The 14,099-nt window shown below is 44.3% G+C and overlaps 1 protein-coding gene across 1 annotated transcript in view; it reads left to right on the forward strand.

Moving 5' to 3' along the window:
• LOC141060798 (zinc metalloproteinase-disintegrin-like protein H3) overlaps window positions 1-14,099 on the forward strand; it is a 187,038-nt gene that overhangs the window by 109,845 nt on the left and 63,094 nt on the right. The window contains exons 8-11 of the mRNA XM_073557153.1: window positions 432-503; window positions 888-1,057; window positions 1,211-1,295; window positions 2,698-2,828. Of these exons, the coding sequence (XP_073413254.1) occupies window positions 432-503; window positions 888-1,057; window positions 1,211-1,295; window positions 2,698-2,828 (458 nt within the window). The remainder of the gene's footprint in view (window positions 1-431; window positions 504-887; window positions 1,058-1,210; window positions 1,296-2,697; window positions 2,829-14,099) is intronic.

Consider the following 14,099-nt stretch of genomic DNA (forward strand, 5'->3'; position numbering starts at 1 on the left):
TCCACCAGTCACCAGACCACTCCATCCTTTATTTGGTGACTGGATGTATTATGAGGACACGACTATCCAAAGTCACTTGACCACTGTGGCCAATTACAGGCCGTACTGGTTCGGTGGAATGGTGGCTGGCGCTGGATCCACGACAGTGCCGATAACTGAGTATGACTGAGTTTCTTATTTTTTATTTATTCCGTCACTTGAGCAAAGTTTTATTTTGCCTTGGAAACCCTTTAAGACTCCTGTTCTCAGAATCAGTGGGACCGGCAGTGAGCAGCAAACTATCTCCTGTCCTGTGATAGATGGATGGGACAACGCTTTCTGCCAATTGCTGATCCAGAACCTAATGTGTAATATTACGTGTGTAAAGGAGAAAATAAATGCAGTAATGTTCTTGAAAACATCACATTAATGTTGTTTTTTATTTTTTTCAGTTTACAAAGTATAACCGCAGCACAGAAATCATTAAACAGAGGGTATTTGAAATGGTTAATTATGTCAATTTGGTGAGTATATGGTAAAACATGCCGCCTAATTTAAACTGATCACTTAAATTTCAGAATGATTTAGACACATGGAGCCACGTAGGGTTCGTTCCACAGGGCATTTCCGCTGTGGAGTAACACCTTTCACCCTTTGCCATGTAAAGTATGTGATAACATCAGCAGCATACATTAATATGCTGCAGAAGTCAAACCACGGCAAATATTGGTGACTCAAGGCAATAGGCACTAATCTTACCCTAAACTTTAGATCAATCTCATCTCATGCTACATTACTCCAATTTAGCTGCTTGTAATTTGCCATCTAGTAAACAAAGACCTCTATTGTCCCCAGTTGCAATTTTCTTGACTATTGGACATAACTATGATAAACATGTCTTCTTCAAGGTCTACAAGCCCCTAACCATCTATTTCGCACTGATCGGCTTGGAAATCTGGGAGAACAAGGACCAGTTTGAGGTGTCCAACTCATCCTTGTTAGTCCTGGAACTCTTCTGTAATTGGAGAAGGACCAACCTTCTGCCAAGACAACCTCATGACAATGCTCAGTTCATAACGTAAGACTCTTTATCTTCTACGTCATGGTTTATATTCTCCTTAGCTGCAATTTTAACATCTCCACAATCAAAGTTTTCCAATTCAAGTCTTTTCTTCTATATCTCATGAACAAGCAACAACCAAAAAGTTAAAATAAATTGTTCTTTTCACAGGAACACTGATTTTGATGACTCCACAACTGGGCTGGCATTTGTGGGTTCCATGTGCAGCCGAGGGTACTCCTGTGGAATCATTCAGGTGAGTGGTATAGTGTTTATTCCATCATGTCTACCTCTTCTCAGATTAGAGCCAGCTTCATATATCATACCCTAGATGTGAAATACGATTTTTGTCCTTTTTTTAGGTTCTCAAGTACCAATAGCATCATTTCACTTTATAAACCAATAATATTGCAAGAAAACCGGAAACTACATATATGTCCGTATCCAAATAGAAAGTAGTATAATGGCATATTCTTCAGAGTTTTACACCCCCCGCCTCCCTTATCTTTGCACCTGATGAGAACAGTCTGGTTTCTTGACAGCCCATGCCAATTACAAAAATGTATCTTACAGCAACAAAAACGAAGAAACGAAACCTTCAGAGAATGGACAAAACAAAACTTCATCTCTGATTTTAGTATTAACCCTTCACAGTTGTGCTGTGGTCAGCCATTTTGGAGGCACACACTTCCTGTAATTCAGTATCCTCACCATGCCAATCTTTAGCCACTTTAATGGAAGTCATCCCTGGATTACTGCTGCTCTGTGTTCTTTCAGCTCCAACGATGACATGTTGACCATTGACCAATGTGTCTTCTGAAGCTTTTGATTGGCTGCAGTGCTCACATGTCATCGCTAGAGCCCAGCTAACACAGTGAACCAGGAAAGACTTGGTATGGGAACAGTAGAAGGTAAGGTGATGAGAGTAGTGATTTTTTTGTATGAGGAATTTGATGCACATTTCTAAGTAGTTGGCAGCAAAGTCTACACAACTAGGATTTAATTGCAGATTTTGACTTCTCTATTAAACTCAACAAGTAAAATCCCCAACAAGTCCTTGATTTTTTTAATGCTTAATTCCTTTGTCTTCTACAATATTTCGCAAAGGGTTTTCTGTGCGAAATACAGCATTTCCTTTTGAAGTTAATCTCAAGTGTTACTATCCTGCACTACCTCCAGCAATTAGAGTTGAGCGACTTTGGTCGGATTGGGTTTCATGAAACAAAATTTGTTTCAGATGAAACTGGTCCGACTAGGGCAAAAAAAAGTCGGAGTTTCGTCCGAAACCCGACCCCAATGCAAGTCAATGGGGAATAAAAGTCGGCATTGAGCGGATGACATTCATCCACTCAATGCCGACTTTTATTCCCCATTGACTTGCATTGGGGTCGGGTTTCAGACGAAACTCTGACTTTTTTTGCCCTAGTCGAACCAGCTTCATCTGAAACAAATTTTGTTTCATGAAACCCGATCCGACCAAAGTCGCTCAACTCTACCAGCAATACATTAATCATTCATTTCTTCCTCCCTGTCATAATAAAAAAATAACTCTGTTGTTGCAGTCTACACAGCAAAGCTGACAAATGAGCTACAGATGACAGAAATCTACCACCAAAATTGCTCACTATTCAACTATTTTAATGGGCATCTTTCCCCAGGACCACAGTGAGCAGGCCATTTCTGTGGGGGCCACAATTGCTCATGAAATTGGACACAACTTTGGAATGGTTCATGATGCCAGCGAATGTTCCTGCTCTGCAGATTCCTGCATCATGGCACAATCTGTCAGGTGAGGTTATTAGCTGGAAGTTTCATCAGTAAGTCATCAGAATTTTAATTGTCAACTTAGATTTCCAGGATTTACAGATTTACAACAGCTAGTGATAATGACTTAAAAGGATTTTCCAGTTTGGGTAAAAAAAGTGACAGCAGCAAGCCTTGAGAAAAAAAGAAAAAAAGTAGATATACTCACCCTGAAAATCTGCTCAGTGCCTCGGAGCTGCTCTTCTGATGGCCTTCTCTAGACCATCAGTCGCCTGACTGCTGCAGCCACTAAGTGGAAGTTTTCGATTTTGTTCCCGCTTAGACCTTTGGAGTGTAGAGTAGATTCCTGGTTTGAGTATACCTTTTTTTCTTATTTTCTTCCCATGGTATGGAATGGAGAATGAAACTAAGGTCTCATTTAAAACCAAGGTCTCATTGAAATAACAGAAAGACTCTGACTTCCCCTGCACTCTAAAGGTATGAACACACGCACACGGCATCTTTTTCTGGTGGATTCTGATCAAAATCAGCCTGAAAAAATGGCGCATCAAATGAGCATAATGCACAGTAATGTCAAAACGAGATTGTAACACTCGCGTCCAGACTGGTTGGCGTGAGCGCGAATTGTGGCCTCACTGTACCTGCCACAAACCAGACTTATCTTGGAGGGGCGTAACTGAGCAGCTACCTTGGTGTTCACTGGAGCCTCTAGAGGTGAGGTCAGGCTTGTCTGGCAGGTAGCTACCAGATGCCACTCCAGGGCTGCATCTGACAGTAGGGACAGGACACTGTAACGACAGGTGCAGGCAAGTAATGTAGATATACAGTCTGGTTCAGCTGATGTATAGAAAGGCAAGTACTGGCGAGTATGAGTGATGTACAAGCGGGCACGGGCACTGAGCCAAGTACCCCAGAAGACCAACGTGCTAGCCATTGCCCCACAGAGCCACAAGACAAGGGTACCTGGCTCCACAATACCCTATAGGTAAATCTATTGCATTTATGTCTACTTGATGGATTATTTGATCTGTTTTTACTATTGATTTATTAGAGTTCACACAGGGGCCACATACTACTATAGACTACTAGCTATGAACCCTTTCTACGCCCGGGTGGCAAGCATTTTTATTGGTATATGGTCTCCCATCCTGGTATGTGCTGCCCCCTCCTATCCTGGTATGCATGTCACCCCTCATTCCTATCCTGGTATACATGGTCCCCTCACCCCCCCCACAATCCTGGTATGCAAGGTCCCCTCACCCCCCAATCCTGGTATGCATGGTACTCCCTCATCCCTATCCTGGTATGCATGATCCCCTCACTCCCTATCCTGGTATACATGGTACCCGTCATCCCTATCCTGGTATGTATGGTCCCCTCATCCCCTATCTTGGTATGCATGGTACTCCCTCATCCCTATCCTGGTATGGATGGTCCTCTCACCCCCCAATCCTGGTATGCATGGTACCCCTCATCCTCCAATCCTGGTATGCATGGTCCTCTCACCCCCCAATCCTAGTATGCATGGTACTCCCTCATCCCTATCCTGGTATGCATGATCCCCTCACTCCCTATCCTGGTATACATGGTACCCGTCATCCCTATCCTGGTATGTATGGTCCCCTCACCCCCTATCTTGGTATGCATGGTACTCCCTCATCCCTATCCTGGTATGAATGGTACTCCTTCATCCCTATCCTTTTATGTATGGTTCCCTTACCCCCTATCCTGGTATGCATGGTACCCCTCATCCTCCAATTCTGGTATGCATGGTCCTCTCACCCCCCAATCCTAGTATGCATGGTACTACCTCATCCCTATCCTGGTATGTATGGTCCCCTTACCCCCTATCCTGGTATGCATGGTACCACTCATCCCGCAATCCTGGTATGAATGGTACTCCTCATCCCCCAATCCTGGCATGCATGTTACCCCTCATGCCCCAATCCTGGTATGTATGGTCCCCTCACCCCCCATGCTGGTATGCATGGTTCCTCTCATCCCCCAATCCTGGCATGTATGGTCCCCTCACCCCCCCATCCTGGTATATATGGTACCCCTTCTTCCCCAATCCTGGTATGCATGGTACCCCTCATCCCCCAATCCTGGTATGTATGGTCCCCTCACCCTCCATCCTGGTATGCATGGTACCCCTCATCCCCCAATCCTGGTATGAATGGTACCCCTCATCCCCAATCCTGGTATGAATGGTCCCCTCACCCCCCCATCCTGGTATGCATGGTACCCCTCCTCCCCAATCCTGGTATGCATGGTAACCCTCATCCCCCAATCCTGGTATGTATGGTTACCTCACCCCCCTATCGTGGTATGCATGGTACCCCTCATCCCCCAATGCTGGTATGCATGTTACCCCTCATCCCCCAATCCTGTTATGTATGGTTCCCTCACCCACCCAATCCTGGTATGCATGGTACCCCTCACCCCCAATCCTGGTATGCATGGCCCCCTCACCCCCCAATCCTGGTATGCATGGTCCTCTCACCCCCCCATCCTGGTATGAATGGTACCCCCTCATCCCCCCTATCCTGGTATGCATGGTCCTCTCACCCCCCCATCCTGGTATGAATGGTACACCCTCATCCACCCTATCCTGGTATGCATGGTCCTCTCACCCCCCCTATCCTGGTTTGCATGGTACCCCTCACTCCTATTAATACTACACACATACAAAAAAAAAACATTTATACTCACCCCTGTTTCCTGTGCTCCAGTGCTGTCACTTTCTGCTGGAGGCCGGGGCAGGAGTGCGGCCGGAATCGCGCATGCCCTGCCCATAGCGCTGTCCGGCGCCATATTGCTGAAGACACACTGCAAGTGTGTCTTCAGTAAAATGGCGCCGGATCGCGCTATGTGCATGCGCAATTCCGGCCGCACTCCTCCCCGGTCTCCTGCCCCGAAGAGAAGCGCCGCGGCAACGCTCCTCCCGGTCAGGTAAGTATGTAAGTATGGAGTCGGACGGAGATGGGGGTATGCAGTGTGTACGGTACCACCATCTCCGGCGCCATACACACTCCTCACCGCTGGCTGCCTCACTCTGTCTGGAGCCAGACTGCGCATGCTTCAGACAGAGTCACGCTTACAGCATTATATTATAGATAGTGTAAAATACATTTAATTTGTATCTTTCTACTCATTATGCTCCATTGCTCCTGTAAAATCTTCATATACTCCTCAATGATTTAATCATGTTTCAAGATTGATTTTGTCTTATCATTTTACTATGATTTTACTGGTTTGTGGGTCACCATATTGGCTAGAGGTATGTCATTGTATTTTTATCATATACTAATAAAATTTGTTTTTATTTCACTATACATAATTATCTACACCCTTTCTTTCTTTCTTTCTTTCTTTCTTTCTTTCTTTCTTTCTTTCTTTCTTTCTTTCTTTCTTTCTTTCTTTCTTTCCATTGATGTCAGCTTATCCTTTGGATTTCATCTGCAGTCTAATGGTCAGACTGAATGTACTAACCAAACCTTAGAGCAATGTCTCCAAGGCTAAATTTGCCATCTTTAGGATGACTGTATTGATTCGCTTCCCATTGCATAATTTCCATACAATTCTTCAACCAAATACCATTCTTCGCAAATTTGGGTTACCATCCAAGTTTTCTTCCTAATTTTCCCAGAGAAATGCTTATTCCTGCTGTCACGGACATAATACAAACCCTCCAACAGAATATGGTAAATCTAAAAGACACTTTAAGAATTGCCCAGGGGAAATCTAAGGAAGCATTGGGTAAATCTTGCAGACCTTCTCCAAGCATCCAAGTGGAAGATGATGTGGCTTTCCACCAAGAATTTGAAAATCCATATACCTTCACCAAGACTGGGCCAAAAAATGTATTGGTCCCTTCAAGATCATTGGACAAGTTAGCTCGGTAGCTTTTTCATTTCAACTTCCCAGGACAATGAAGATACATCCAGTGTTCCATGTCTCTTTTACTAAAGCAACTTGCTCCAAATCCCTTTCTACGTTGCCATCTACCTCCTCCTGAACCTATTGAAGTAGATGGACAAGAACATTACACAGTTGAGAAGGTCCTGGACTCTAGAATATTCAGAAAGGTTACAGTATTTAATAAAATGGCAAGAGTATGGCACTGAAGATATTTCCTGGAAACTCGTTGAAAACATAAGTGCTCCCCGACTTCTTAAAAAGTTTCACCAAAGACATCAAAGATAAACCAAATCAAGCATCGTCCAGAGGCAACTGTTGAAAGGGGGGACTAATGTCAGGAATACTGTTGTCATTCTGGGTATTGACCACTAATGGTTGCTATTGTCCACCTTGATAATTTTGCTGCATTTCCGCTCATTGCTTCACTATTGTGTCCAGCTGTTTGGTCTAGTTCAGTTTCCAGCTCCTTGTCCTGAGAACTGTCTTACCCACACTGCACTGTTCCCACTTCTCTCCAGATTGCTGCTATATCTGCCACTGCTACTTGCAATCTTTCTTCTTTATTTTTTGTATATAGCGCTAACATATTCCGTAGCGCTTTACAGTTTGCACACATTATCATCACTGTCCCCGATGGGGCTCACAATCTAAATTCCCTATCAGTATGCCTTTAGAATGTGGGAGGAAACCGGAGTGCCCGGAGGAAACCCACGCAAACACGGGGAGTTCATACAAAATCCTTGCAAACTTGCAATGACTTCTACCACTGTTTTCTGTTTCTTGCTAGCGCTTCCTCGGCCATTGGATTCCAGTCGGCGTCTCCATTACGTTTTTCGTCCACCTCTACCCTCCTTTGGTTCCTGTAAAGTCACGACTGTGAAATAAAAGAGGGGAAATGGAGATGGATGAAAAGCAAGTAGGTTGGGAGGTACAATGAACTATTTGACCAAAGGTGTATAGGGGTCAGCTCCTGCTAAGAAATTAATTACATTGTGACTTTAAGAGATAATTATCCCCTCTGATTTGTGTGCACTTCGACTAGTCTTTTCTCCCCTGCAGCTTGCTGTGTATTAGTTTTGAACAAGGAGCAGGAAGTGTGTCAGGTTAGGAAGGGAATCAGGAGCCTTGTGTCCTAGCAACGAGAGACTGGTAAATGAACTAACAGCAAGGGAGAAATGTTGTGAGTAGTGTTGAGCATTCCGATACCGCAAGTATCGGGTATCGGCCGATACTTGCTGTATCGGAATTCCGATACCGACTTCCGATATTTTTTCAATATCGGAATTCGGCATCGGAATCGGAAGTTCAAAGTTGATTGACAGCCTGACGTCATCATGATGCGCGGTGTGTGCGCATCATGATGCGCCGTCATTTCGGGCCTTCCGGGGGTCTCTGCCGGCCTGCCGGGGGGCTGTGTGGACTGCCCGGGGTCTGTACCGGCCTGCCGGGGGGCTGTGCACCCTGTGGGGGTCTGTACCGGCCTGCCGGGGGGCTGTGCCGGCCTGCCGGTGGTCTGTGCACCCTGTGGGGGTCTGTACCAGCCTGCCGGGGGGCTGTGCCGGCCTGCCGGTGGTCTGTGCACCCTGTTGGGGTCTGTACCGGCCTGCCGGGGGGCTGTGCCGGCCTGCCGGGGGGCTGTGCTGATGTCCGGGGGTCTGTGCAAGCATCGTCCGATGGGACTACAAGTCCCATCTGGCGATGCCTGCTACCATGACAGTGATTGACACATTAGCCAATGATGGGACAGTAGTAGTCCCATCATCCGGCTAATGTGTTAAATGTTAAAAAAAAAAAAAAAAAAAAAAAAAATACTACATACATACTACATGCATGCTACATGCATGCTACATACATACTACATGCTACATACATACTACATGCTACATACATACTACATATATACTACATGCATGCTACATACATACTACATGCTACATACATACTACATATATACTACATGCATGCTACATACATACTACATGCTACATACATACTACATGCTACATACATACTACATATATACTACATGCATGCTACATACATACTACATATATACTACATGCATGCTACATACATACTGCATGCTACATGCATACTACATACATACTACATACATACTACATGCTACATACATACCACATATATACTACATACATGCTACATGCTACATACATACTACATACATACTACATACATGCTACATGCTACATACATACTACATATATACTACATGCATGCTACATACATACTACATATATACTGCATGCATGCTACATACATACTGCATGCTACATGCATACTACATACATACTACATACATACTACATGCTACATACATACCACATATATACTACATACATGCTACATGCTACATACATACTACATACATACTACATACATGCTACATACATACTACATATATACTACATGCATGCTACATACATACTACATATATACTACATGCATGCTACATACATACTGCATGCTACATGCATGCTACATACATACTACATACATACTACATGCTACATACATACCACATATATACTACATACATACAATATATTCATACAATACATACATAGACATACAGTACATATAACATATAGTAACATACTTACCAATACTTGTCACATTGTTCCCCGAAGCCATTGTCTTTTCCGGAATAAATATTAACATAACAAACCACAAAAATACTCACCCACGATCCGAAGCAGTCCACGAGTGTGTCCCACGACGATCTTGGGTAGAGAACTGCAGCATCAGCTGATGCTGCCGTTCTCTACGGGCTGCAGGAATCCAATGACGGAAGGTAGGTATCCTTCCGCACTGTATTCCTCCGCCACTTAAAAAAAAAAAAAGTCCCTAGTCTCACTTTATGCCATTGCTGCGTGGGAAATTCCCACACAGCAATGGCATAAAGTGAGACTAGGGACTTTTTTTTTTTTAAGTGGCGGAGGAATACAGTGCGGAAGGATACCTACCTTCCGTCATTGGATTCCTACAGCCCGTAGAGAACGGCAGCATCAGCTGATGCTGCAGTTCTCTACCCAAGATCGTCGTGGGACACACTCGTGGACTGCTTCGGATCGTGGGTGAGTATTTTTGTGGTTTGTTATGTTAATATTTATTCCGGAAAAGACAATGGCTTCGGGGAACAATGTGACAAGTATTGGTAAGTATGTTACTCTATGTTATATGTACTGTATGTCTATGTATGTATTGTATGAATGTATTGTATGTATGTAGTATATATGTGGTATGTATGTAGCATGTAGTATGTATGTAGTATGTATGTAGCATGCATGTAGCATGCAGTATGTATGTAGCATGCATGTAGTATATATGTAGTATGTATGTGGTATGTATGTAGCATGTAGTATGTATGTAGTATGTATGTAGCATGCATGTAGTATATATGTAGTATGTATGTAGCATTTAGTATGTATGTAGCATGCATGTAGTATATATGTAGTATGTATGTAGCATGTAGTATGTATGTAGCATGCATGTAGTATATATGTAGTATGTATGTAGCATGTAGTATGTATGTAGCATGCATGTAGTATATATGTAGTATGTAGCATGTAGTATGTATGTAGCATGCATGTAGTATGTATGTAGCATGCATGTAGTATGTATGTGGTATGTATGTAGCATGTAGTATGTATGTAGCATGCATGTAGTATATATGTGTTATGCATGTAGCATGCATGTAGCATGCATGTAGCATGCATGTAGTATGTATGTAGTATGTATGTAGTATGTATGTGGTATGTATGTTGCATGTAGTATTTATGTAGTATGTATGTAGTATGTATGTAGTATGTATGTAGTATATATGTAGTATGTATGTTGCATGTAGTATTTATGTAGTATGAATGTAGCATGTATGTAGTATGTAGTATGAATGTAGCATGTATGTAGTATGCATGTTGTATGTATGTAGCATGTATGTAGCATGTATTTTTTTTTTTTTTTTTTTTTACATTCAACACATTAGCCGGATGATGGGACTACTACTGTCCCATCATTGGCTAATGTGTCAATCACTGTCATGGTAGCAGGCATCGCCCGATGGGACTTGTAGTCCCATCGGACGATGCCTGCACAGACCCCCGAAGCCTGCACAGACCACCGGCAGGCCGGCACAGCCCCCCGGCAGGCTGGCACAGCCCCCCGAAGCCTGCACAGACCACCGGCAGGCCGGCACAGCCCCCCGGCAGGCCGGCACAGCCCACCGGAGCCTGCACAGACCACCGGCAGGCCGGCACAGCCCCCCGGCAGGCCGGCACAGACCACCGGAGCCTGCACAGACCCCCTGGCAGGCCGGCACAGCCCCCCGAAAGGCCCGTACAGACCCCAGAGAGGCTGTACAAGGCAAAACAGGGTTTTTCTTATTCCGATACCGGAAGTCCCATAGACTTGAATGGGACTTCCGGTATCGGAATCGGCGATACCGATACTTTTTTAAAGATCGGCCGATCCATTCCGATCCGATACTTTGAAGTATCGGACGGTATCGCTCAACTCTAGTTGTGAGTTCATTTTCCCCTTCACCATTGAGGTCTGATGAACTCCCTCTTCTGGTGAAGGAAGGTAGTGAGGCTGATTACCAAGCACCTGGGCAGGATGATGATGACTGGGTGACGGGAATTACTGACTGGATATAAGGCAGCCGACGCCCTTCTGCCTTGCTGGTGATCTCTCTGAGGGATTCTAGGAGACCAGTCTGATTCCTGCTCCTCAAAAGCTAAGTTTTCTGCTCTACTTTTTGCATTTGTGTTTTGTTTTTGTTTTGCATTGTTTTCCTTGATTTCTGCCATTCCCTGCTGGGGTGAGCTGAATTCCTTTTTGCTCTGTCTTCAGAAAATACCTGAGTACTGATATAGTCTTTTTGAAGCCTAGCGTCTTCAGGGCTTTTTTCCCTATCAGCTGTTGGCTCTTGTTTTGATAGGGTTTTGGCGGATTACAGACAGCAGCTTTTCTATCCAGTCCTATCTAGTTAGCTTGGACCCCATCACTTGCTCAGCCTATCTTTCTATCTGTGTGAGTGTTTTTTCATCTTGCTTCACCGTCATTATATGTTGGGGGCTGCCTATTGCTTTGGGGTCTGCTCTGGGGCAGTTTAGATTTCCCTTTCTGTCTTTAGGCTATATAGTTCTCCGGCTGTGATCGAGGGGTCTAGGGCACCGTAGGAACCCCCCACGGCTACTGCTAGTTGTTGTTGATAGGTTCAGGGGTCTGCAATCCGATAGCTGCCAACTTCTCTGGTTTTCTGGACTTAGCTAGTATTTCTGTTTTTGCCTCCTACGGTGACTCATTCATAACAGAATCACCAGCCATACCGCAGATCCTAGGGTACTCAATAGCAGGAAAGAATTGTAAAAAAAAAAAAAAGTGTATATTTTTTCCTCTATATCTCTGAGGCCGTAGGGGGAATTTTTTTTTCTCTCAATGGAGATAAAGCAATTGTCTGATCATGTGGAGCAGCTCGCTGTGGAAGTAAGGGGAATGTCCGCCTACCTTGTTCATTCACATGCTGCTGAACCAAAGATCCCTACTCCTGATGTGTTTTTTGGGGATCGGTCTAAATTTTTGAATTTCAAAAATAATTGTAAATTATTTTTTGCCTTGAAGCCTAACTCGTCAGGGAGTTCCGCGCAGCAGGTTAAAATTGTCATCTCTTTGCTGTGTGGCGATCCCCAGGATTGGGCGTTTTCTTTGAAACCAGATGATCCTATTCTGACTAATGTGAACGCATTTTTTCAAGCCTTGGGGTTGTTGTATGACGAACCTAATGCTATTGATCAGGCTGAAAAGACCCTGTTGGCATTGAGCAAGGGTCGAGATTCTGCAGAATTGTACTGTCAAAAATTCCGAAAGTGGGCGGTCCTTACTACCTGGAATGATAATGCCTTGGCAGCTCTCTTTCGGAAGGGTTTATCAGAAGCCGTAAAAGATACTATGGTGGGATTTCCTGTTCCCTCTGGTCTTGACGATTCAATGTCATTAGCCATTCAGGTTGATCAGCGTTTACGTGAGCGCAGGACTGCACGAGAGGTGTTGCCACCTGTTGAACAAATGTCTGAACCTATGCAATGTGATAGAGTTTTGTCCAGGGAGCAACGTCAGGAGTTCAGAAGGCGTAATAAGCTGTGTTTTTTTTGTGGAGATGCCTCGCATATTATTTCTGTCTGTCCTAAACGAGAGAAACGATTTGCACACACGTTTTCTGTGGGTGGTGTTCAACCTAAGTTTCTTCTGGCAATTACTCTGATCTGCTCCCTGTCCACATTTTCCGCCAAGGCTTTTGTGGATTCGGGAGCAGCCCTGAACCTAATGGACTTGGATTTTGCTAAACATTGTGGATTTCCTATGACACCTCTGCGGACGCCTATCCCTTTGAGGGGGATTGATGCTACTCCTTTGGCGAAAAATAAACCTCAGTTTTGGACCCAGGTGGTAACGCGGGTCGCCCCAGACCATCAAGAAAATTGCAGATTTTTGGTGTTGCATAATTTGCATGATACCATTGATCTGGGGTTTCCCTGATTGCAAGTTCATAATCCAGTTTTGGATTGGAAATCTGTGTCGGTGGTGAGTTGCGGTTGTCGGTGTGCCCTTAGTGAGGCTCCGGTTTTTTCCACCTCTCCTCAGTCGCATGATGTTCCTGACTATTTGGCGGATTTTTATGATGTATTTAGTGAGAATGAGTCTGCGTCTTTGCCTCCTCATAGGAGTTATGACTGTGCAATTGAACTGAGCCCGGGGTGTAAATTTCCCAAGGGTCGGCTCTTCAATTTATCTGTACCCGAGCACGAGGCTATGCGATCCTATATTAACGAGGCATTGGAGAAGGGTCATATTAGACCATCCTCTTCACCCTTAGGTGCTGGGTTTTTTTTCGTGGCCAAAAAGGATGGTTCATTAAGGCCTTGTATTGATTATCGTGCCCTCAACAAAATTACTATTAAATATCAGTATCCGTTACCCCTGATTTCGGATCTATTCTCCAGAGTTAAAGGTGCTTGCTGGTTTACCAAGCTTGACCTCACGGGGGCGTATAATCTTATCCGCATTAAGCATGGGGATGAATGGAAGACGGCGTTTAATACTCCAGAGGGACATTTTGAGTACCTGGTGATGCCTTTTGGGCTCACTAATGCCCCTTCTGTCTTCCAGTGCTTCATGAACGATATTTTCCGAGACTTTGTGGATAAATTTTTGATTATCTGTCTGGATGATATTTTGATCTTCTCCAAGGACTGGGATTCTCATGTGGAACATGTTCGGACTGTGTTCCGGATCTTGAGGGAGAATTCCCTGTATGTCAAAAGATCGAAATGCCTTTTTGGGGTACAGAGGATTTCTT

The sequence above is a fragment of the Dendrobates tinctorius genome, unplaced genomic scaffold (genome assembly GCF_039654945.1).
Source record: "Dendrobates tinctorius isolate UK_male_01 unplaced genomic scaffold, ASM3965494v1 ptg000245l, whole genome shotgun sequence".
Taxonomy (NCBI): domain Eukaryota; kingdom Metazoa; phylum Chordata; class Amphibia; order Anura; family Dendrobatidae; genus Dendrobates; species Dendrobates tinctorius.